This window comes from Silurus aristotelis, assembly GCF_946808225.1.
Source record: "Silurus aristotelis genome assembly, chromosome: 29".
Taxonomy (NCBI): domain Eukaryota; kingdom Metazoa; phylum Chordata; class Actinopteri; order Siluriformes; family Siluridae; genus Silurus; species Silurus aristotelis.
In genome coordinates this window covers 3,353,422-3,375,011 of record NC_139602.1, presented here as the reverse complement: position 1 = coordinate 3,375,011, position 21,590 = coordinate 3,353,422, and the positions used below count along the sequence as shown (strand labels likewise).

Here is a 21,590-nt window from a genome sequence, read left to right as displayed (position 1 = left end):
ACGTGTTTGGTGGTGGGAAGTACAGGCACGTAAACGTTTTTTGGACGTTTCAGTGTGGATGAGTGACTTTTGGGAAACAAACAGTAATTGATCGAGTTTGTGTGACGACTTTTTATCTTTCGTTGCACGCCGTCATGCTGCGACTGTCATATTTTTATGAAGGATGCGGAAAACTTTCATACACGTCCATGTGCCAGAAAATCCTGGGCCCGATTTGAAAAGACTGAACAAAAACGAAAAACTACGATGAGACTCGGAGTCGTGACGAACTAAGAGACGAACCTAACAACTGGTGTCAGAAGTGGTACACGGATCAGCGAAGACTGTTCTGTCTCTCTTTTGGTTTGTGGTATTGCTCTGTAAACCTCGCGAAGAAAATGAGGTCGTGATCAAGAGAACATGAGGAAGAAAAAAATATGTTGAAATGCGTGGCCTCTTCGGGACTTCCGTATAAAATCGACCTCAAATGTTATACAAATATTGTAATGGGTTACTGATCCAGAGGTTGGGTTTAAGACCAATCACCACCTCCTCCACTGTCGAGCCCTTAAGCAAGGCCCTTAACCCTCTCAGCTGCAGTATCATGACTGACCCTATGATCTGACCGTAATAATAAAAAAAAAAAACTGAAAGGTGCGAAGGAAAGAATTTTCGTGTGTGACAAACAAAGGCTGTTTCTTCAAAAGCTGAAATGACAAAAAAGCACCATTTTCAATTGATTAAAAGCAGGCAGGCAATAAGAACGTTCCTGTGACTTGCCAATCAGAGTTATAAACAGCCGTCCACAATTATTCTCCAAAATCAATGATAAAGACAAAACATTCAGATTCACATATTTTATTGGTCACAGTCTTTGCATTGTCATTGTTTAAGTCCGAGAACCTGACTGCTATCCGACCTTAAAATGTGTTACCGCTTTGTCTAAATCGCACATATTTCGCACAGAACATCAACTTTGAGAGATTCGGGGATTGGGGTGTTAAAAAAAAAAAAAAAAAAAACCCTGTCATGCAGCAGGAACACAAGCTTTGAAGCTCAGGTCTCTCGGGTGCAAGCAGGCTTAAGAAGTCCCTCGATTCTCCACATGTAAAGAGCGAACAGGGGGAACTCATCCGAAAGAGGGAGGACATGTTTTTCCAACTGGGTTTTGGGGTGACTGTTTTGGTGCTGGTGGTGCAGCTCGGTCCCTGCTCTCCCCGACGCGGTTTGAATAAGCTGTTCTAGGGTCCAGAAAAGGTAAAAGGAGTTCTCATACCTGACCCAGTCTACCTGCATTGGCTGCTGTCCCTCTGGCACTTCCTGGAAAACATCCCAGAGGGCAAATGTGATTGGTCGTCATGCTCTGCTACAATACAACTGATAAATGTTAAATTATTCTTTCACAACTAAAGCATCAGGCAGAATTGTAGCGAAGTGTGAAACGGTAGGCAACAGATTCCTTTGTTTAAATGTTTTAAATGATGTAAATCATCAGGACACCAAATGGAACTGATGTTTCCACACGGACAGTTTTAATTGCCGGATTTGCATAATGGTGGATTATTTGAAAAAAAAAAAATTCAAGGGAGTTTTTTTTGGTTGCCCATAAACAAAAATGCATGCAAACTAATACAGATTATTATTTGTTTAATTTGTATAAATTTTAATAAATTACTTATATACAGCATTCCTGAGTTCAGGCAAACTGACTACAAAGACATGGTCCTGCACATCAGACTCTTCATTTATTTTTCCCTTTACTTTTACCACCAAGAGAGAAAAATTACTCTGTGTCATCAGGATTTCAAGAGCGCCTGCTTGCTCAAGGCTCATATTTGGACCACGTCTATTTGTTCCAGCTGTGAAACGGCACATTATTGGGACCTTCCACATTAGGAGGAAGGTATAAAACCAAATTTCGGAAAAATACAGTGGCCCCAAGAAAAAGCCACGCCAGCATGAGAGCACAGGGACAGACTGAATTTTCGTAGTTGAGTTGACAAAGCGGACAAATTTTCCTCCCGTGTGTTTAATTAGGGAAATGGAAAGACGAGGGTCTGAATGGCGCAACGGGGGGCGCTTACACGATATTAGGTCTTTTTGAATGTTATGACTTCATATGAAGGATTCACTTGCATATCAAAGGATGCATGATTGCCAGAAAGTTGCCTTCGGTAGCTGATTTAATTGAGAAAAGTCTTTTATTAAACGCTGTCTAACGGCTCGCGATTCTCGGGTGGTTAAACACGGATCGTTTACGAGCGCATTGAATGAATGCGTTTCGTATTCGAATAATGGCTTTGACCCTCATTTCTTTATTCATTACATGAAAACATTTGATGTGGACGGTCCTCAATTTCGTACCTTAACTTACTCAACTCGCGATATCGGCCGGCGGCGTCCATAGGCACCGATGACGGATATACGGGATTTATGCACGACCCAAATGCCAGTTTAAGGGAATTTAAAACTACAGAGATGCACGAAAAAAAGGAACGTGTAACTTTAATGACTACGGGTGTCAAATGATGGAGGGGAAAAAAAGAGAAGAATACCAACAAGAAAAACTCAGATATTCCAAGGATCTCAGAGATGATAAAGCTGGGAGGAAGAGAAAAAAAAAATGAAGTATTTCCTTTCAGATCTGGACCTCCTGGGACGCAGTGCAATAAGACTGTGCTTCAGGACGACTTATGGTGCGAAACAGGGGGGATAGTAATAAGAAGGAGAAAGAACGAAGGAGAAAGAGAGAGAGGCCAACGAGTACAAACAGCAAATGAGACCGACAGGAGAAAGAGGATGGATAGCTTTCGGTCTCCCCGAAAATGGAAGATGTTAGACGAGCTGGAAAGGATTTGCTGAAGATCTTTGGGGAACAGAAAGCTTTCTTCCTGCACTATATGAAGCTCCAGATCTCATGTATAAACACCACCAGGTTTAGTCCTCAATCATCCTCAAGTGTCCCCAGTTTGGAAATACATGCACATGTCCAATCATCAGCAGCAAAACTTCACGTATATACCGATCAGGAGCTTCAGCTATTGCCCACATCCGACATCGGAATGGTGGAAAAAATGAAATCTCTCAATTTGACCAAGCATGGGGCCAAAAGTAGGCATCCAGGAGAGATAAAAAATTGGCTGTGCTCTCTATGTGGAAAGGAGAACACTGAGACCAATCATGTGCATCTGGGAGCCCGTGTATGGTGGGGAAAAAGAGATCAGATTTTCCTCAGAGGTTTTTTCACCACCATGGGTTGCAGCATTAGCGATGGTTTGGGAAAAAAAGACGATTGTGGCTGGCTTCGCACGGTAGGAGGAGGTAGGAGGGAGCATTACAAAATGCATAACCTATTAAAGCCTTGAGCTTACATGTATAGGCCAAGAACAGAAACGCAGTACGAGGCTGAGGCTACAAGGATGTCTAGAGGCCAAGGTAGTCTTCTGCTTGTGCCTCAAGTTTCAGCAATGTGCTCGGACATGTACTCCAGTAAAAAGCGTTGAGAAGAAAAAATATTCATGTCACCGAACGGATTAAAACTAAAGTAATGAGTCTGGTTTAAACAATTTATGAAGTAGAAAGTACAGATACATGAGTCAAACTCCGCTGTCCATAGTAGTAAAAAGTGCTTTATTTTTCCAGTCTAAACCATGTGACTATTCGTTCAGAGGCTTTGCTCTCTCCTATGGAGACGTGACGAGGCCGAGCGGCACGAGTGTGTCTGCTGCGGAGTCGCCCGATCTCATCCCACCATCTCTGGAGGAGTGAGAGTGATGTGGCGGAGAGCAAACGCAATACAGAAATGCCGCGGCTTATTTCTCCCAAATGAAGAACGAATGTGTGCTTCTTTCGTCTCACCGGAGACAAGAAAAAGAAGGAATAAAAAGCAAAGAAGCGTCAGGAAAAGCGATAAGACCGGACGCTTGCTCGTACAGAACAGAAAGACTGATCTAAATTAAAAAGAGATAGCAAAGAAAGAAAGAAAGAAAGAAAGAAAGAAAGAAAAAGGGGGAGAGGATAGAAGAGAATAGAAGAGAATAGAAGAGAGAAAAGAAAAGAAGACGAGAAGAGAAGAAAAGAAAAAAGTAAAGACAAGAAAAGAAGAGAAGAATAAAATAAAAAATGATAATAAAATAAGAAAAAAGAGGAAAAGAAAACAAAAGAAAAAAGGAAAGAAACAATGAAGAGAAAAGCAGAGAAAATACAAGAGAAGAAAAGAAAAAAGGAGAAGAAAAGAAGAGATGGTATGGTGGAAAGCCCACCTGCAGGTTCACGTGAACCTCTTTTCTTTTTCTCCCTGTGCAGAATTAACACTCATCTAAATGCATAGGATTTATTGTGCCTAGGAGCCGAGTCCCAGCGAGGACCCTGCTTCTGCCGCCCTTAATAGACCAGACACTGAGGAGGAGGAGAAGGAGGAGAAGGAGAGAGAGAAAAGTCCTGAAGAGGCTTCAAACTAGGACAAGTAGTACTCGCTTAATGGTTCTGAGGGAAAAAAAAAGAAAAAGGCGGTTCAAACACGACCATGATCCAAACCCACAGAGGTCCGTCAGTCTCCCGAGTTTCAAAGTCTCCAACAAAGGTTGAGTTTGAATTATTCAACTTCTCCTCAGCTGTGTTTTAAGAGCAACGGGTTCCTCGGCAGGATGAAATGGAATCCCGAATGACTGGCTGGAGAGAAAGGTGGAGGATTGTTCGTTGTATATAATGATCATTATAATTAGATCCACATTGACCAGACATGACAGAACATTCTGAGAACATTCTGAGCGGTGACGTGGAACAACACCGATTATCTCTTCATGGCACCAGTTAGCGATGTGGGATACACATTTAGGCAGCAAGTGCACATTCTGGTCTCGAAGTCACAAACGTGCGAAAGTTTGAAATACGGTATAAAATGGGATAAAATTTGTTGGCATCGTTAAGAAATTTCCGGCACTTTAAACGACACAACAGCTGACGTGATCAATGCGGTATGTGAAGCTTCTTATGTTTGAGCACGTGTGACAAATAGCGTGAAGATATGCTCTGTATCGATCGGAGTGGAAAAAAACCCTCGATGATTTCTCCTGAAGGCTGCTGCTCCGTACGCAAAAAAATATTACATTGAATCCACACCGATGACTCACGCTGTCAAACCCTGTAAACAAGTAAACAGGCAAGACCCAGGTGCCCTTGCACTGTTGGAAAATGAGGCGCGAGAGCGTTCTCCTCTGGTGCCGTGGGCTGAAGATTTACCGCCACAGAGACGACCTTGCTGAAAACTCTTTCGTTTGGTTCTTTGGGCGCCCTTACGATACGTTTGTCCGAGTCCGGGCTTTCGGATCCCTGTAGCTTTTACTCAAGGATGGGAAATAAAAAGCCGTTGTTGTTGGGGAAGGTCAGTGTTTACAGAAGGTTTGCTTTCTTTTTTTCCTCTTCACAGCAATTGGTATCCAATATTCCCACATGCTTGAGAAGGTGCATTTGTTAGAACTGCTATACTTTATGTATTTAGAAAGTGTGGGAATAAACCGGAATACCCACAGCAAGCAAAGATTCGCTTGACCGTTTTTCTGGGTGATTTTCCTATTAATTGTCGGTTATGTGATTGACAGGGGTGGAAAAGGGAGTTGAAGGAATATCCTTCTGAGAGTAGCCATCTGCTCATCTTGATTATAAAAAGTGGGTATTTATGTTGCTCCCTGGTTATTCTCCTTCGACCTCTCATCAGCAAGACTTTTGACTTTCCTGCCATCTGAGAGAAAGTCAAAAGTCTTGCTGATGAGAGGTCGAAGGAGAATCACATAACCGACAATTAATAGGAAAAACCTCTGATCTGGTGCTGGAGTCCATTTATTTATTTTTTTTGCTGATGGGTAGTGTGGGTTTAACAGAACCAATGGGAGGTGGTAGCTCAGTGGTAAAGACATTGGACTTTGGATCGGAAGGTCACAACTTCAAATCCCAGCACCATCATTGTTGGGCCCTTGTATTATGGGGGAAAGGCCTCTGTCTATGACATTAAACAGCTGAACCAGAGGCATGTAACATACAGAAATGATTTGTGAACAAAACATGGCGTTATGCCCAGTTTTATCCTTTTGTAAAATCGTCTCAATCTACAACAACTTCTACAAATTGATTTTTTTTTCTCCCCCCTTTGGCTGAGATGTTTCTAAGGGCATCCCCTTACCCCTCCACCCCTCACAACAGAGAGATTTACAAGACAGCAAATCGATTCGGCTTTCTCCAAGAGTCCATTTGTTGAGCTTTATCTAAGATGATCCCATCTTAAGTGTGTGGGTTTGTACCATTAAAGAAAACATTTCCTTTGTTGCGACGGCACATGATTTTATGGTCGGTGTCCTCAAAAACCACACTCTGCAGAACCGCTCACAATTTTTTTGATTGCAAAAAACTTTTACATTTTTATTTGTATAAAGCGGTAATAAACAATAACTGTGTTTCTCCCAAATGAGTAAAAGGGGAGGAAAAACTCCCCGGGATTGCATTAGGAAGAAACCGTACTCGAGAGGAAACCCGTCCTCATCTGTGTGCCATCGAATGTCCATTTATTTGTCCCTGCTGTAGTCTTTACTATTTGAGGTACCAAATACAACCTGCACACCTTTTGATCCAAGTCGGCGTGGGAGATCATAACAGTACAGAGGTTCGCTCAGATGCCACTGTCGACAACGGGGGTGGCATGTCATATTTTCAAGGACTCTTGCGGTCGCATTATGGACTAACTGAAGCTTATATATACACTTTCTACAACAGCCAGACAGTAAAGCGTTACATTAGTATAATCTAGATGCAACAACGGTAAAAGAAGGCAATCCTGGTAACAGATTTTATAAAAACCAATGTTAGAGGATTGCAAAATCAATGGTGGCGTAGTGGGATGAATCCTGAAAAGAAGACTTTCCAACAACGTGTCCCCAAGTGTTTGATTCCTCCTGGAATATATCGTTTTGCCTACAACAATGTGGTGTTTACATTCTTGATCCAAGACACATGAAGCCACTCAAAAGGAAAAAGCGGAAGTGGTATCAAAACGTTTGCGGTCTAGTTTTGGAACACGCCAACAGATGGCGGCACAAGGCTGCACATACAGTCACAGGGAGCACCGACCTTCAGATGACAGTGCGCCAAAAGACGCTGGTGCTAATCTGATCGGTCACTGAGCTTTCCTCGCATGCGAGTTTCTCGCATGATCTTACTTCCGCACCCACCCTACACTCCGGAATTGGTTCCTGAGGACTTTGCCCTCTTCCCGAAGATGAAGATTTGGCTCAAAATTCGCCGTTTTGACAGGGTTGCGGAGGTCTGGGGCAAATATCAGAAGATGATCGAGACTTCCAGGACGTGTTCCAGCAGTGGCGGGAAAGCAGGGGGCGCTATATTGCTGTGCAAGGGGACGTTTTTTAAGGCGATGGTGTGCAAATCTAGATAAATAAAGTACCAGGAGTATGCCATCCCCTCCAGGCGATGAACACCTCCGACATTATTCCAGATTAGATCCCTGGCGTAGACACTCTTACAGGCATACCCTTTGGGCCACTGAAGCATCCTAGTTTCCTAATTTGTCTATCCAACTTCTTGTAGACCTCGTTAACTGTCCCAAGAAAGAGCCCTTAAACCAACACTCAAACATTAATGATACATTGCCATTTAACTTAAGCCTTCTAGTATTATTCTTCTCTCACACACCCTTTCTGTATTTATTAATTAAATTTTTATCAGAAACAACCAAGAGGTAAGTCCAACTGCCAGAATAGAAAAGAAATTAGTTGAATTGATGTACATAATGATTATCCGATTAACCTTCACTAGAAGGGTGGTGATAAATCTAGAGCTATCGGTGGGTGCAGACGTTCAAAACTGTAGTCCCTGTCAAAGTATATGCATTATGTATGCAAAATAACTGTCAGCTCTCTCTATTGATGAGTATTTTTTCCTAAAAGGTATGTCAATGGAAAGCCTAATATGTTGCCTACTTTTACTGACAGCCTGGCATGCAAATAATGCAATATTTATTTATGTATCATGGAACAGCACCTGCTCGTGTAATTAACGTCTTCAGTATCTTGAAGAAAAAAAAAAAGTCTACAGCAGTAGAAAAGCTACTTAAGAACGTCCACTTACTGTGGTCTGGTGAGTGGTGCCTAATAAACTGCTGAATACAGTTCGTTAGAGGTGTAACGGTACATGTATTCGTACTAACCGTTTCGGTACAGGACATACTGCACACGTAACAGTTAGAATCCAGGTTCCCACACCGGACCGGACGTTTGTTTAGTCTCTGCCTCACAATTTTTAGCGTTTTTTTTTTTTTAATTACATTTTTTATTATTATTATATTTAAACTTGAAAAACAATGGCAGGTGTATTTAGAAAAATATATATAAAATTGTTCTATAAAATTGTACGCATTGGCAACGTTTTTAAGACTTAAGATTTCTCTTGATGGGACAACGCCGCATAATCGAGCAAGTGAATGAATGAATCAATAAAGAAAGGAAAGAACGTATTAATTTATGAATAAATGAATGAATCTTGTGTTTCTTAAATGTGGACATTCGTTAAAGTATAGCGAAATAAGTAGAACAGTTAATTAAAACATATCTTTAGAAAATGTAATATTTAATGAAAAAATTCTAAAAAATAAATAAATAACACACCCAAATACACATCTTTATTACCAAAATGGGGTCTAACAAATGTAAACTATTTAATTGACTTTTTCCATTTATTGAATTGCATTTAATCAAGTTAATTTGTGCCTATTTATTCAATTACTCAATATAATCAATTTGTTTTATTCCATTTTATTTATATATATATATTTTTTTTTATTTAGACCAAACAGGCATTTTATTTCAAATTGTTCCAAAAATCTAATCTGTTTAAAAATATTAAGAACAATAAACAATGTAAAAAAAAAAAATAATAATAATAAAACAAGCAATTTTATGTTTTGCATTTCTTCATTCTAAACGTACTGTAATTAAACCAATTAATCTATTTAATTTGTGGCAATTAAATTTTCAATAAATGAATATAATTCAAGTTTATTGCATTCTGTAGACCTATTTTTCTTTTTTTATAAAATATTTTTTATATGTTGACTTTTTTTATGTCAACTGTTTAAATGTTAACTATAACAAATAATAATCATTATAAAAAATGAAAAAAAGAATTAAATGAATGAATGAATTAAATAATAAAACACCCTTTATATTTGTAGTTTATAAAAAAGGGGGGAGAAAAACAAAAAAGACCATCGGATGAGTTGCAGTTCTAATAGTCTTCTAATAGTCTAAGTGTTTGCAGCTGTAGTGAGCAGAAAACCATCTCAAAACACAATTCATGCCTAATGTCAGTCATGGGGTAAAAACTTCCCACACAGGAAAGTCTTCAGAACAGAAAACTTGGTGGCTTCAGAAAAGTTTCTCCGACAACATGCACCCCTACGTTTAAGTCTTTCCCAACCTCCTAAATGAACTTTTTTTTTACCTCAAGGACCAAGATAATGAGATTAATCTAATGCTTAATGCGTAGGAAGCCGATTCTTCATCTTCATTTGAAAATGGAGTCTTCAAAAATCAACTCGGTCACCTCGCGTTTCAAAATGAGCCGTTCCTCCGCGTTAGGCGTGGGACACGTCATTTATTTATGAGGGGGAAAAGTAATACTTGCACCAAAAAAAAAAAAAAAAAAAAAAGGCAATATTAATGTAGATTGATCTGAAAATAAGGGCTTTTTTTTTTCCTCCTAAGAGAATAAGTGAGCGAGAGCAGAAATCTTGGCTACTCATCTTATTTTTTTCAGCCAAATACATTTGGGACCTTAAATTAAAAAAAAAAACATTGAAAAAAGTGAGAGAAAGCAAACAGAATGACTAATTTAATTTAGCAAATAAGTTGTGGGGCCGCTACACTAATTCGTTCTCTTTCGATATATAAGATCGATTTTCTCATTGCAGAAGTAAAAAAAAAAAGATTATTGGAATTGATTGGTCATTGCCATGTGATGGAGGCGAATAGAAATTGGACATTGTGAGGAATTTAGGGAAAGTCGTTGTACAGTACATGTGGCACTGCTATAATGGAGATTTGTTTTTGTTTGTTGGTTTGTTTGTCAATAGCAAAAAAAAATTCAGTCCTTAGACTTCTCTAGGGTTTTTTCATTCGGGGAAGATGTACCGATCCTGAAATCATGTGACACCTTTGTACACAATAGCTACTCATTCTGTTTACTTTAATTTGTCAATATCGTATCGGGGGTTTATCAGCTGAATAAAAATGTATATTTTATTTCTAATAAAAGGAACGAAACGAACTAAACAACTTGTTCGTTTTGAAGAACGAGATTTAAAGAACCGAGTCGCTAAAATGATCCGATCTTCCCATCACTAATGCGCCTCATACCGTAAGTGGGAGTCATGTGATGGGATAAAAGAGTCGAGAGGTAAATGACTCAGGTCGTTTACTTCTTGGGGAGTCTAGTTGGGACTCAGGCTTGTGTTGGGGAAGCATAACAGCTCCGACCCGGTCAAGGTGGATTATATGCCGTGATCCTGAAGATTGGAGGGAATCCGGGACACGGAGCAGATGCATCTCGAACAACGTGATGATTAAACTTGTAGCGACAAACAGCCGATCACGAGAGTCTGAAGCTCGAAGCCAGAAAAGTGTGCAAGTATGTCATTTATCTTGCACGGGTTCTTTGATTATGCGAGTAATTCGAGGTATAAAAAAAATAAAAAAGGATTGTTACAGTAAAAAGGAGAGCCTCAGGTTAATGAGCCTGTAGCGCTGACAGTGTGACAGCAGAGTAACGTCGAGGACAGTAAAGCCGGTTTGAAACCCGGAGCGATAATTGCGCCGCTCCTTCGCAGTCACTGTGGCGCTCGCGACGCGACCCTATGCTAATCAGTGTTGCTTTTGAAAAGCAGCTGGAAGTAGCGGGAAGGCAATCAAGGGCGCGCGACGGATTTTGGATTTGAGACGCGCACAAAAGACGGCGACGCGAATGCGCGACGTTCCGACTCGTGCGTTGTAGAAAAGCCTGACGCCGCCGCACGATCCCACGCATGATCCCACACATGATCCGGATCGCTTGGAAATATTGGCCGTTATTAACGCACATGCCAATAGTTTACTTATTTGCTCAAATAATTTTTTACAACTGATTCATTTCCTTGTCTACATATTTAACTTATTTAAATCATCTGCCTACTTTTTTTATCCTCGGGGAAACGACGTGGCTGATTTGGCAATTTTTTGCTTTTAGCGTGAATGCGAAAGGCGCGGAGGATATCGCTCAAGAAACCTGCAAACTTTGCACCGCGGTTGTCGGTAAGAGAGTTTTAAATGACAAACCAGTTCGTACACTGGCGTACTCGCCCCCAGCTGATTCTGCTGAACCAGCACCAAACGAAGCTTCGCTCATCGCACTGTCGGGCAAAAATCCAAGTCAGCCGTCCATCATCGAGCACCAAAAAACAAACGAAGTGAAAGTGAAAGGTGGGCCTGGTGCGCGCCAGATGTTTCTAAATGTAATCGCGAACGCGAATTTGCTTTCACAACGTTGGAAGGGAAAGTTTTAGAGAACTTCTTCAGACGCCAAACGGTACGAGGGCACAAGTACATCGCCAAAACTGCTATCCCAGATGTGTACAATAAAAAATTTGAACGTACAGATGTACAGCGCTGACTAAACTGTAGGCTATAGCTGGGCAAATTACTTCTATTTCATATATTACAATTATTATTATACATAAAAATAATAATGGCTTTTTTTTATTTAAGAATGAAATTAAAACAAGTTATACCTTAATGCAAAACGAGGCAAATATCGTCTTGAAATTGCTGTAGGCCTCAGCTTTCTGCGATTCATGATACATGATCACAACCCTAAGCTGGGGGATAGGGGGAAAGGGGGGTAATATTAAAAAACAAACAAAGGCTTAAGGCTGTGTGATGTTCCCGGGAGTTTTTCGACTGAGTTGTAGTGTGAAGAAGACGGAAGGCTTTGCTGCAGCTCTCTGAGGCTTTTTCAACAGCTGTTAACAAGAAAATGCCAGACCTGCCCGTGGTGCATGCATTCGTATGAGGTTTTTACATCCAGCTGTTTTTATATGCCACATGAAAGACAGCATAAACGAAAACAGTTTGGATATCGAAGAGTTTTTTTTTTATGTTTGCCTGCTAAGAAAACTTCACATGCGCCACAGCGGATCATCCGCCCCCCCCCGTCCTTTACATCTGCCTCTTTCACCCCAACTACCTGCATGTCTTCCTTCACCACATCCATAAACCTCCTCCTTGGTCTTCCTCTTTTCCTCCTTCCTGGTGGCTCCATCCTCAGCATTCTCCTACTGATATACCCCATGTCCCTCCTCTGCACATGTCCAAACCATTTCAATCTCACCTCCATCACCTTGTCTCCAAAACGTCCTACATGCGCTGTCCAGTGCTGATTGATATACCCACAGGCTATACTCAGCCTGAGCAATTAAAATATTTCTAATATTTCTTATTTAAATATATAAGTTTATTTCTATACCGGAATGCGTTTCAAAATCGCGTTATCCTTTTCACCTACGCTAAATTACGTCATAAAAAAATACAAAATTCCAAGATCCCATGTTTTTTCCGAAGCAAGGAGCGATTATCGGAGAATTATCTTCGGCCGCTGATTTCAGTTATGCTTTGTATCACTCTTTCTGAACAGCATGAAATGCGAGTGATAAGACATCTGGGAAATTTTTTAAGCCGTACAAAACGCTTGCGTCTTTAATTATTCTTTTATATACCCCAATCAAGTTCTGCATAGAAATTCATTAAAACAATTCTAATCGAATGAACCAGTTCACCATTAAATTACTGCAGAATATTTCGTGATTAAACAAGACTTGCCAGTCAGATGGCTACACGGAGGTGGTTCGCGGCTTTGTTAATTGACAGAATGGAGCAGAATCTCGAGTGTTGTATCCGGAACACTAATCTCTGTGACCTTTAATAGATTCCATCCTCGGAAGGAAAAAAAAATGCAAATGGATTCACACCGTGTACCTGCATGCCATTCACATGTCCAGCAAAGCCTACATTTGTGCAGCATTCTCTCTTTTTTTTTTTCTCCAATCGGAACGATGCTCGGCTTGTCGGCTTGCTTGGCTCGTCGTTGAAAGTTCTCTCGGTGCCGCTGCCCTTTAATGACGTCCTCGAATCGAATTTTCTGCTTCATCCTTACTGCGTGGTGACCCTCATAAGACTAAGGGAGTTGAGGAAAAGATGCAGAACTCCGGCTGGGTATGAACTGTATCGCTGTAAGTGATCGGAGAGCGAGTCATGGGACAGGATCTTTATCAGGGGCCAACATGAAGGGTGGGGAGGGACGCCGACCTGAGCCTGGTTTAGAGAACATGCCATTAAGAGAAGAGGCTGAATGGAAGCCATTGCAGGACTGTTGGGGAGTGTTTACACAACCTGTCTAACACGGGTCTCTCCATATACCGAAATAATATTTTTATATATATATAAATACAAAAAAGATTGTAAAAGTTGCTAGAAGTTTTCCGTTTGAATCCCAAATCATCGGAATAATAATTGAATGTTAAAAGCTATTGGTATTTAATTTAGGTTACTGATGAAAGCTAACGGTTGGTTATACGAGCTGTTGCCGTTCTGACACGCTACAATACTGGGGCAGTGGATTATTTAAAATTATTACGGTTTTTTTTTTTTTTTTTTTTTACCGTGTCAGCAAATGACCTTGTAGTTCCCCTCCAGGATTTCTTTTTTGCAGCTTTAACGACTGGCCTGCATCACCTGTACCATTCGTTTCTGCATCATGTTGAACATTCTCATGTCTCAATGTCGGTTGCTATGCGACTACATACTGACATCATTATCGTGTGACATCTTGGAATGTTTGTTAAAGTCTCGGGTTCAATAAACGTCGGTGTCGCCTCGAACGCGGCTATTCGTGATTCTACGTTTCGAAGATAGGAGGTATCTGCATGAAGGAATAGCTATACACAACCCGTTGCCCTTTTTTCCAACTTCGGTATCTCCTGAGCGACGAGCTCGGCATGCGTGATCAGCCTCGCGAAGAGCCGCAGTGCTGAAACGCATTCAAGCTCGCTCATCCTTGACAGTCCTATCGGTTGCACTTTCCTCCTATTAAAAAATAAGAATGGAGGAAGTGTGTAATAGTTTACCAGCCATTAGTCAAGATGAAAAAAAAAGGAAGAGAGAGAGAGAGAGAGATTGGAGCACAATAAGGGGGAGCCGGAGATGAAGGGAGGAAGGGAGGGAGGGATTGGGCTTCGACTAGACTCCGGCGGCTGCTGAAGGAAGAGCCAGCGCTGTTTGTGATGATGACTTCATTAATCCGTGGAGTTGGATAAATGTGTTCGCTGGCTGGGTTGTGAGCCGAGCAGAATCAAGCAACATGTTACGTTGTTCTCGCAAATCTGTGGATGACCATCATAGCGAAAAGCTGCCGACCACCGACCAGCCCTGAAGTTATAGCCACCGCCTGGTGAGGTGTACAGCACTTATGATCTTGTTGCAATGACACTTGTCGAGGAGTGGGATATATTCGTGACCAGTCAGTTCTTATAGGGCAGGTGTAAAGATGTGAGGGATTCGGACAAGGGACAGATCGTGGGACGATCATTGATGCACGTAGGAATCGAGGTTCAACCTATTGTGAAGGGCTCTAGAACACACAAGTCAGCATGGCACTGTGTAGCTGCTGAATTCCCATAACGAGCGCATCAGAAGTTGACCATTAAGCAGTGAAGGAAGGTGTATCATGCTCACTTTAACATTAGAAACGGCCCCAGGATACACCACGTGAAGAAGGCAAACTGGTGTGCGATCCTCAGGCCAGTGTTTTGCTGAGAAACCTTGAGTGTGGATGTTTCTTTTACACGTACCACCAACCAATGGTGCGACATTTCATGCTAACGATATACTGCTTTTTCAGCAGGATGCGCATCACCGTAACCGAGGCTGAAAAACCCCCGAAATAAAACCTGATGTTCTTTTCCTGTTCGGTCTCCAGGAAGAAGCCGCTCTACCCCTGCCATGTAAATCTCTATTCTACTCTCAGGACACGCCTCGGTCTCCGTAGCGTTGGTGATGCGTCGTATCGTAGCGGCGGTGCTGAGAGAAAGCGGCCGCGAAACGAGGAGAAACCGATCGACGTAAAAATATTGGTAACCGTTTACTAGCGTTAGCTTTAGCATTAGGGAGGTGGTAGCTCAGTGGTTAAGGCATTCAACTCAGAAGGTCAGGATTTGAAATCCCAGCACCACCAAATCAATACTGCTGGGACCATGAGAAAGACCATGTGACCAGCGCATGTAGCAAACGCGTCCAAGTAATGCTTTTCGTTCAAGAAGCTTTTTATCAAGTAAATATCCGCCCATATGACCTACTTCATCATAAGCCACTTCCTCTCCGCACCCAAATCATGGGAAATTTGCACTTAAGCCACAAGCTCTCTGATGGTGTTATAATGCATTACGAAGCAGATGCAGATAAAAGTATAAATCGAGTGATAAACTGTCTGATATCCAGTTAGAACTTGAAGGCTTTAAAGCCTAACTGGGCTTCAAGCTGTCATGGCTGATCAGTAACTCCTTCGATCACATCAGGTACAAGAGCAGCTAGCAGACATTCAGAGCTGTGATTCTAGCTCATGTGTCGAAAAGAGTTGCGCTTTGACGAGCTCTTGTGTCAGACTCGCCAAAGCTCCGAGTCGAGGCGGTTACATTATTTACGCCGTTATTTGATGTAAATGCAATTAATCCGAACGGATGTTTGAAGCATTTAAATGCCTCCTAGAGCCGGCTCTACTGTCACTGTGCACTGTATATATCTTGCTTCAGAGATCCAGAAAGGGTCCAGGTTTAGAAAGTCAGATGAATATATACGGGTGTGAAAACTTGTATAATGCTGTGTTACGTCCTAAGTAATAATCCTTTGAAATAATGGCTAATCGGGGGAAAAAAGGCTTCAATTTGCTAGGGAGCATAAAGATTGGATTCTGGAGCAACGGGAGAAGGTCATGTGGCCTGATGAGTCCAGATTTTCCCTGTTCTAGAGTGATGGGAGCATCAGGGTAAGAAGAGAGGCAGATGAACTGATGCACCCATCATGACTAGTGCCTACTGTACAAGCCTGTGGGGGCAGTGCTGTGATCTGGGGTCGCTGCAGTTAGTCAGGTCTCGGTTCGGAACATTATGTGCCCTAAAAATGAGGTCAGCTGAACACCTGAATATACTGAATGAACAGAATAAAATGGATTTATTCTTCCCTGATTGCACGGGCAGATTCTAAGATAACGTCAGGATTCATCTGGCTCAAATTGTGAAAGCATGAGACGTTATTGGCCGCCACGAGTCTTTAACCCCATGAGGGGCTTCGGGATGTGCCGGAGAAGATTTTGCGCATATGAATGTAACGTAGGATTAAAAAAAATTCTTAATAAAAATGAATTCTTTTATCTCTAAAAAAAATGTTTCGATAAGGCTCCAATTTGCACCTTTGAAAAAAACAAACACACACATTTAATGGTCAACACTGGTCTCTGTATACAAATCATTACTGAGAATTAAAGCACATGCTGTCCAACCTCTTACTTTATCTCCGAACGTCATTACCCTCCGTTCATCAACGTCTCCTCGTTAAATTGTTCGTCGCTGAGGCGGTTCGCGTGTTTTTATTTCTCGTGCGTTTCATCGTGTGCGACAGGGTGTCTGGGGGGGGGGGGGGAGGGGGGGGGGAGGAGGCGGTCCGATCCGACAGGTAGAAAAACCCGGCGTTGAATCGGATACGTTGACTTAATGAGCACGGATATCTTTTCTCTCAATAAAAAAAATTCATAAATAACGATCGTCAGCCGACATTTACGGTAGTACCGTAGATCAGTTGCAACACAACGATGATGTATTGAATTATAAAATATTTGGATTGATATAATAATTATTATAGTGATAGAAAATCAATGTAATGCCGGTACGATAAATTATAATTACGAGTGGTCTGATTAACAGATGGCCAATCAGAGTACAGGTTTGTATCAGGTTGTGTCCAAGTGGATGTATAGATTTTTGTATATTAAAAAATAAAAAATAAAATTAAAATGAAAAACTCTACCGAGTCTCTTCGAGCAAAAATTAACATAAGATCTTCTATATCATATATAATCTTCTATATTTCTAACACAAATGCAGCAGTTTCTCTTAAGGCTCCATTTTGCAAATCTAAAAAGACCCATAACCCATTCTCCAAGTTTGTCTTCGAATGGTTCCATATGGAGACGTTCATGTGAGCTTGTGTCCATCTTGGGTTGAGAAGTTTTCTGCGTGTTTGGATTATGAGAATCGATTTGTTTTTTGCGCTCTGTAGCTTCGCAATTATTCGGAGTAAAGTCTTGATAGAAAACCGAAAAACCCCCCGGAAGGAGAACGAAGCCCCGTTTGCTCCGCACATCCTCTGTTTATAAACGACAGAAGCTACTGTGCTCTTGTGAACCTTCAAAAAAAAGCTTCAGAAACCCTCCTGTCTTTGCGCTTTTCACACGTTTCTTTCGACTTGGATTTTGCTCTGATGGATGGACGGGTGTCCTGCTTCTCAAATCAAGTCCAAACTGCCCGAATATGCCACAGGGGGTCTCCAATCAACACCAGGGAAACATCTTGAATATGATTTGGAGAAATGGGACGTGGCGGCATTTCGCGTGTCGATGCTTATGTGGAGTTTTATCTTTCTTTTTATAGATTTATGAAGAAATTAGGGATGCGAATGCATAATGCATAAAGATTTTAATTTATTAATATATTCCTACACGTCATACGACCGACCGAAAGCTCCAGAAAGCTCTAAAACTGGCATCAGATTCATCAGTCGCCAAAATATCAAAGTATGAAAGATCTAAATCTGATAGTTTTGGGATCAGTTTTTAGTAAACGAGTAATAAATGAATTCATTAATTTAAAAAAAGTGTATTCCTATTCGTTTATCCTCGACCAGGCGGACTTTGATGGTTCTGAGTGGACCGTGCATGTGACCCTCAGAGATGTCATGTTTATGTGGAGCCAAATAATCCAGAAGTTGGGCATCAGGGTGGATCAGGCAAGCAGAACTTTCTCCTTTCTTCCATCATGGTTCCAGTGAAGGTTCTGTACAATGTGGATCAACAGACGTTGGTCATGTCCACGCTAAAACGTTTTGAGTTTAAAAACACTTCACGCGGGGACGACGTTTTCGTTCAAACGTGGCGTTTTGGGGAAAAGCGGATGCTTTCGGGAAAACGTTGGGTTTTAGTCGTTTGCCGCGGAAGTTTTGGGCAGAAAGTGAATAAACGTGCTGACGGAAACGACTCTGGTTCAAAGCGTGTTACAGGGACGTGAGCGGTACAGGGACGTGAGCGGTACAGGGACGTGAGCGGTACAGGGACGTGAGCGTTTTGGGTAAAAAGGAAAGTTCATTCTTGTTTTTTTTTTTTCTTTTAATTTTTTCTTTTAAAAACCCTTTTGAACACAAAAAGAGAAATGACATCCGGGAACACCTGTAGTCAGTTTGAAATCGCACAAATCGCACAAAGGAGGTAGAAAAAAACCCTGAGCCGTCTGGTTTGCCGCGCGTCTGGATTCCGAAGGACGATGAAGCTTCGGAACGTGATTACGCAACATCTTGCCTTCACTGGTGTACTGAATGAGCTTGTGTGCCAAAACTCAGCTCTTTAAACTCGTGCTACTCCAAATGTTTGCTTCCTGGGCGGGAACCCAAGCAAACATCAGCCCTGTAGGGTTGTCCTGAGGTATAACATTACCTCCTCTCGACATGCCCTGAAGCTTAAATCTTCACAGCCTCGTCAAGTAGCAAACATTAGCTCACACTTGGCTCGTCCTGAAGCACAGCTCAGGGATCAGAGATAGGACAGTGAATGAAAGACGGGACGCCTGGGATGAAGTTGTCCAGGTGTCATTGATTCCTGTCCTGGAAGGCTAGAATGAGGTCGTTTCCTGACTCGGAGAAAAGTCACCAGTGACTTGGTGTGTTAATAAGAGGAAAAAAAAAAAAACAGCTAAATCGCCAGTCTCATGCACTTCAGGATACGAAACCGGATAAGCACAAGAAGCCTGATTTGATCTGTAACGAAGACAGATGGCGAAAAGTCAGCCTCTGATATAGAGAGAGAGAGAGAGAGAGAATAGCGGAGAGGCCGTACCCCAGTGGACGTGATTCCAGATTTGTTTCTGGGGGAGAAAAAAACATCACAAATCATTTTTAATAAAAAGTTCAAACTGTGGTCAAGGACTCCTCCAGGAACATGATGGAAAACAGATAAACGTGGTGGTTTACTATATTTGGCGTGATATAAAATGATTGGGGCTGCTGGGAGGAAAAAAAAAGTCGAAAGCATTCAAACATTTGACACGAGGACGAACATTTTGGACTAATCAACTTACAAGGGACCTCCTTTCGATCGCGGTTTTCAAATTGTTCCGAAGGGGACGCCAATCAGGACTTACTGCACGAGGCCTTTTCGGAATGAAATTTGGAGATTATTGAAATGTTCATCACTACAAATGTTCTTTTTGTTTTTTTAAGCGGAGAGATTAGATTTCCCTTCTGCTACTGTACGTCTTGGTATCTTCATTTAATGCCTCTGTGCCTTTTTTAAAGACGCATTCCCAATCCATGATGCTCCTTGTACATTTAATGGTGTTCCTGGGAGTATCAGTGTTCCTGAAAGTAAGAGAGTAATGGTGTTCCTAAAAAAGTAATGGAGTGTGATGTTTTTTCTGGAAAGAACAGTATTTCTGAAGTTAAAGTAGAGTCATTTCTGAAAGTAATGGAGCGTAATGGGGTTCCTGAATGTAATGGAGCGTAACGGTGTTCCTGAAAAGAACAGTGTTGCTGAATGTAATGGAGCGTAACGGTGTTCCTGGAAAGAACAGTGTTCCTGAATGTAATAGAGCGTAACGGTGTTCCTGGAAAGAACAGTGTTGCTGAATGTAATAGAGCGTAACGGTGTTCCTGGAAAGAACAGTGTTGCTGAATGTAATAGAGCGTAACGGTGTTCCTGAAAAGAACAGTGTTCCTGAATGTAATAGAGCGTAACGGTGTTCCTGGAAAGAACAGTGTTCCTGAATGTAATAGAGCGTAACGGTGTTCCTGGAAAGAACAGTGTTCCTGAACGTAATAGAGCGTAACGGTGTTCCTGAAAAGAACAGTGTTCCTGAATATAATAGAGCGTAACGGTGTTCCTGGAAAGAACAGTGTTCCTGAATGTAATAGAGCGTAACGGTGTTCCTGGAAAGAACAGTGTTCCTGAATGTAATAGAGCGTAACGGTGTTCCTGAAAAGAACAGTGTTCCTGAATGTAATAGAGCGTAACGGTGTTACTGGAAAGAACAGTGTTGCTGAATGTAATGAAGAGTAATGGTGTTCCTGAAAAGAACAGTGTTCCTGAATGTAATAGAGCGTAACGGTGTTCCTGGAAAGAACAGTGTTCCTGAATGTAATAGAGCGTAACGGTGTTCCTGAAAAGAACAGTGTTCCTGAATGTAATAGAGCGTAACGGTGTTACTGGAAAGAACAGTGTTGCTGAATGTAATGAAGAGTAATGGTGTTCCTGAAAAGAACAGTGTTCCTGAAAGTAATAGAGAGTAATGGTGTTACTGACAGTAAGTGAAAGCAACAGTGTTCCTGACAGTAATGGAAAATAACAGTGTTTCTGACTAAAGGTGAGAGTAACAGTGTTCCTGAAATTAATGGAGAGTAGTGGTGTTCCTGGAAAGAACAGTGTTCCTGAAAGTAAGCATGAGTAACATTGTTCCTGACAGTAATGGAGAGTAACGGTGTTCCTGACAGTAATGGAGAGTAACGGTGTTCCTGGAAAGAACAGTGTTCCTGAAATTAATGGAGAGTAATGGTGCTCCTGGAAAGAACAGTGTTCCTGAAAGTAATGGAGAGTAACGGTGTTCCTGGAAAGAACAGTGTTCCTGAAATTAATGGAGAGTAATGGTGCTCCTGGAAAGAACAGTGTTCCTGAAAGTAATGGAGAGTAATGGTGTTCCTGGGAACAACAGTGTACCTCTAATTAATAGACAGAAAATCCTATTTCCTTGCGTTTTCACTTCTTTCCCTGCTTCTGTTTGGCCACGACTTCGGATATAAAAGCGCACGTCAGACTGGATGGACTTTAAGGGCGGAGCTAAAAATTTTGATTCCATTTTCAATCGTGAGACAAATTTTCAAACGAACTCAACTTCCTTTTATACATCGACATCAACTCTGATTTTCTAATCTAAAGGCAGAACTCTAAAGTGGTCTTACCTGACAGCCAGTCCAAAGGTGCTCAGCTAAGCGGACGATGCGGGTCAGGACGAGGTTGACTAGCGCAGCTCTGAGCGCGGTGGCGCCCCCTAGACAGATCAGGCACTCAGTCAGGTTGTCCTGCACTGCAACCTGCAGGGGGACGAAAAGAAATAAATAGAAAACAGATGAGACCTTAAAATTTTGCATACTGGACCCATAACAATAAATATCAATCGATTACGTCGGATTATTGCGCTATACAACCGGGTGCGT

At 41.6% G+C, this 21,590-nt stretch overlaps 1 protein-coding gene across 1 annotated transcript in view; it reads right to left on the bottom strand.

Moving 5' to 3' along the window:
• Positions 1 to 821: 821 nt before the first annotated feature.
• Positions 822 to 21,590, bottom strand: part of mei4 (meiosis-specific, MEI4 homolog) — a 31,036-nt gene continuing 10,267 nt past the window's right edge. Inside the window, exons 4-5 of the mRNA XM_083535148.1 lie at positions 21,336 to 21,467; positions 822 to 1,299 (exon numbers count right to left, since the gene is read on the bottom strand). Coding sequence (XP_083391274.1) covers positions 1,036 to 1,299; positions 21,336 to 21,467 — 396 coding nt within the window. The 3' untranslated portion in view covers positions 822 to 1,035. The remainder of the gene's footprint in view (positions 1,300 to 21,335; positions 21,468 to 21,590) is intronic.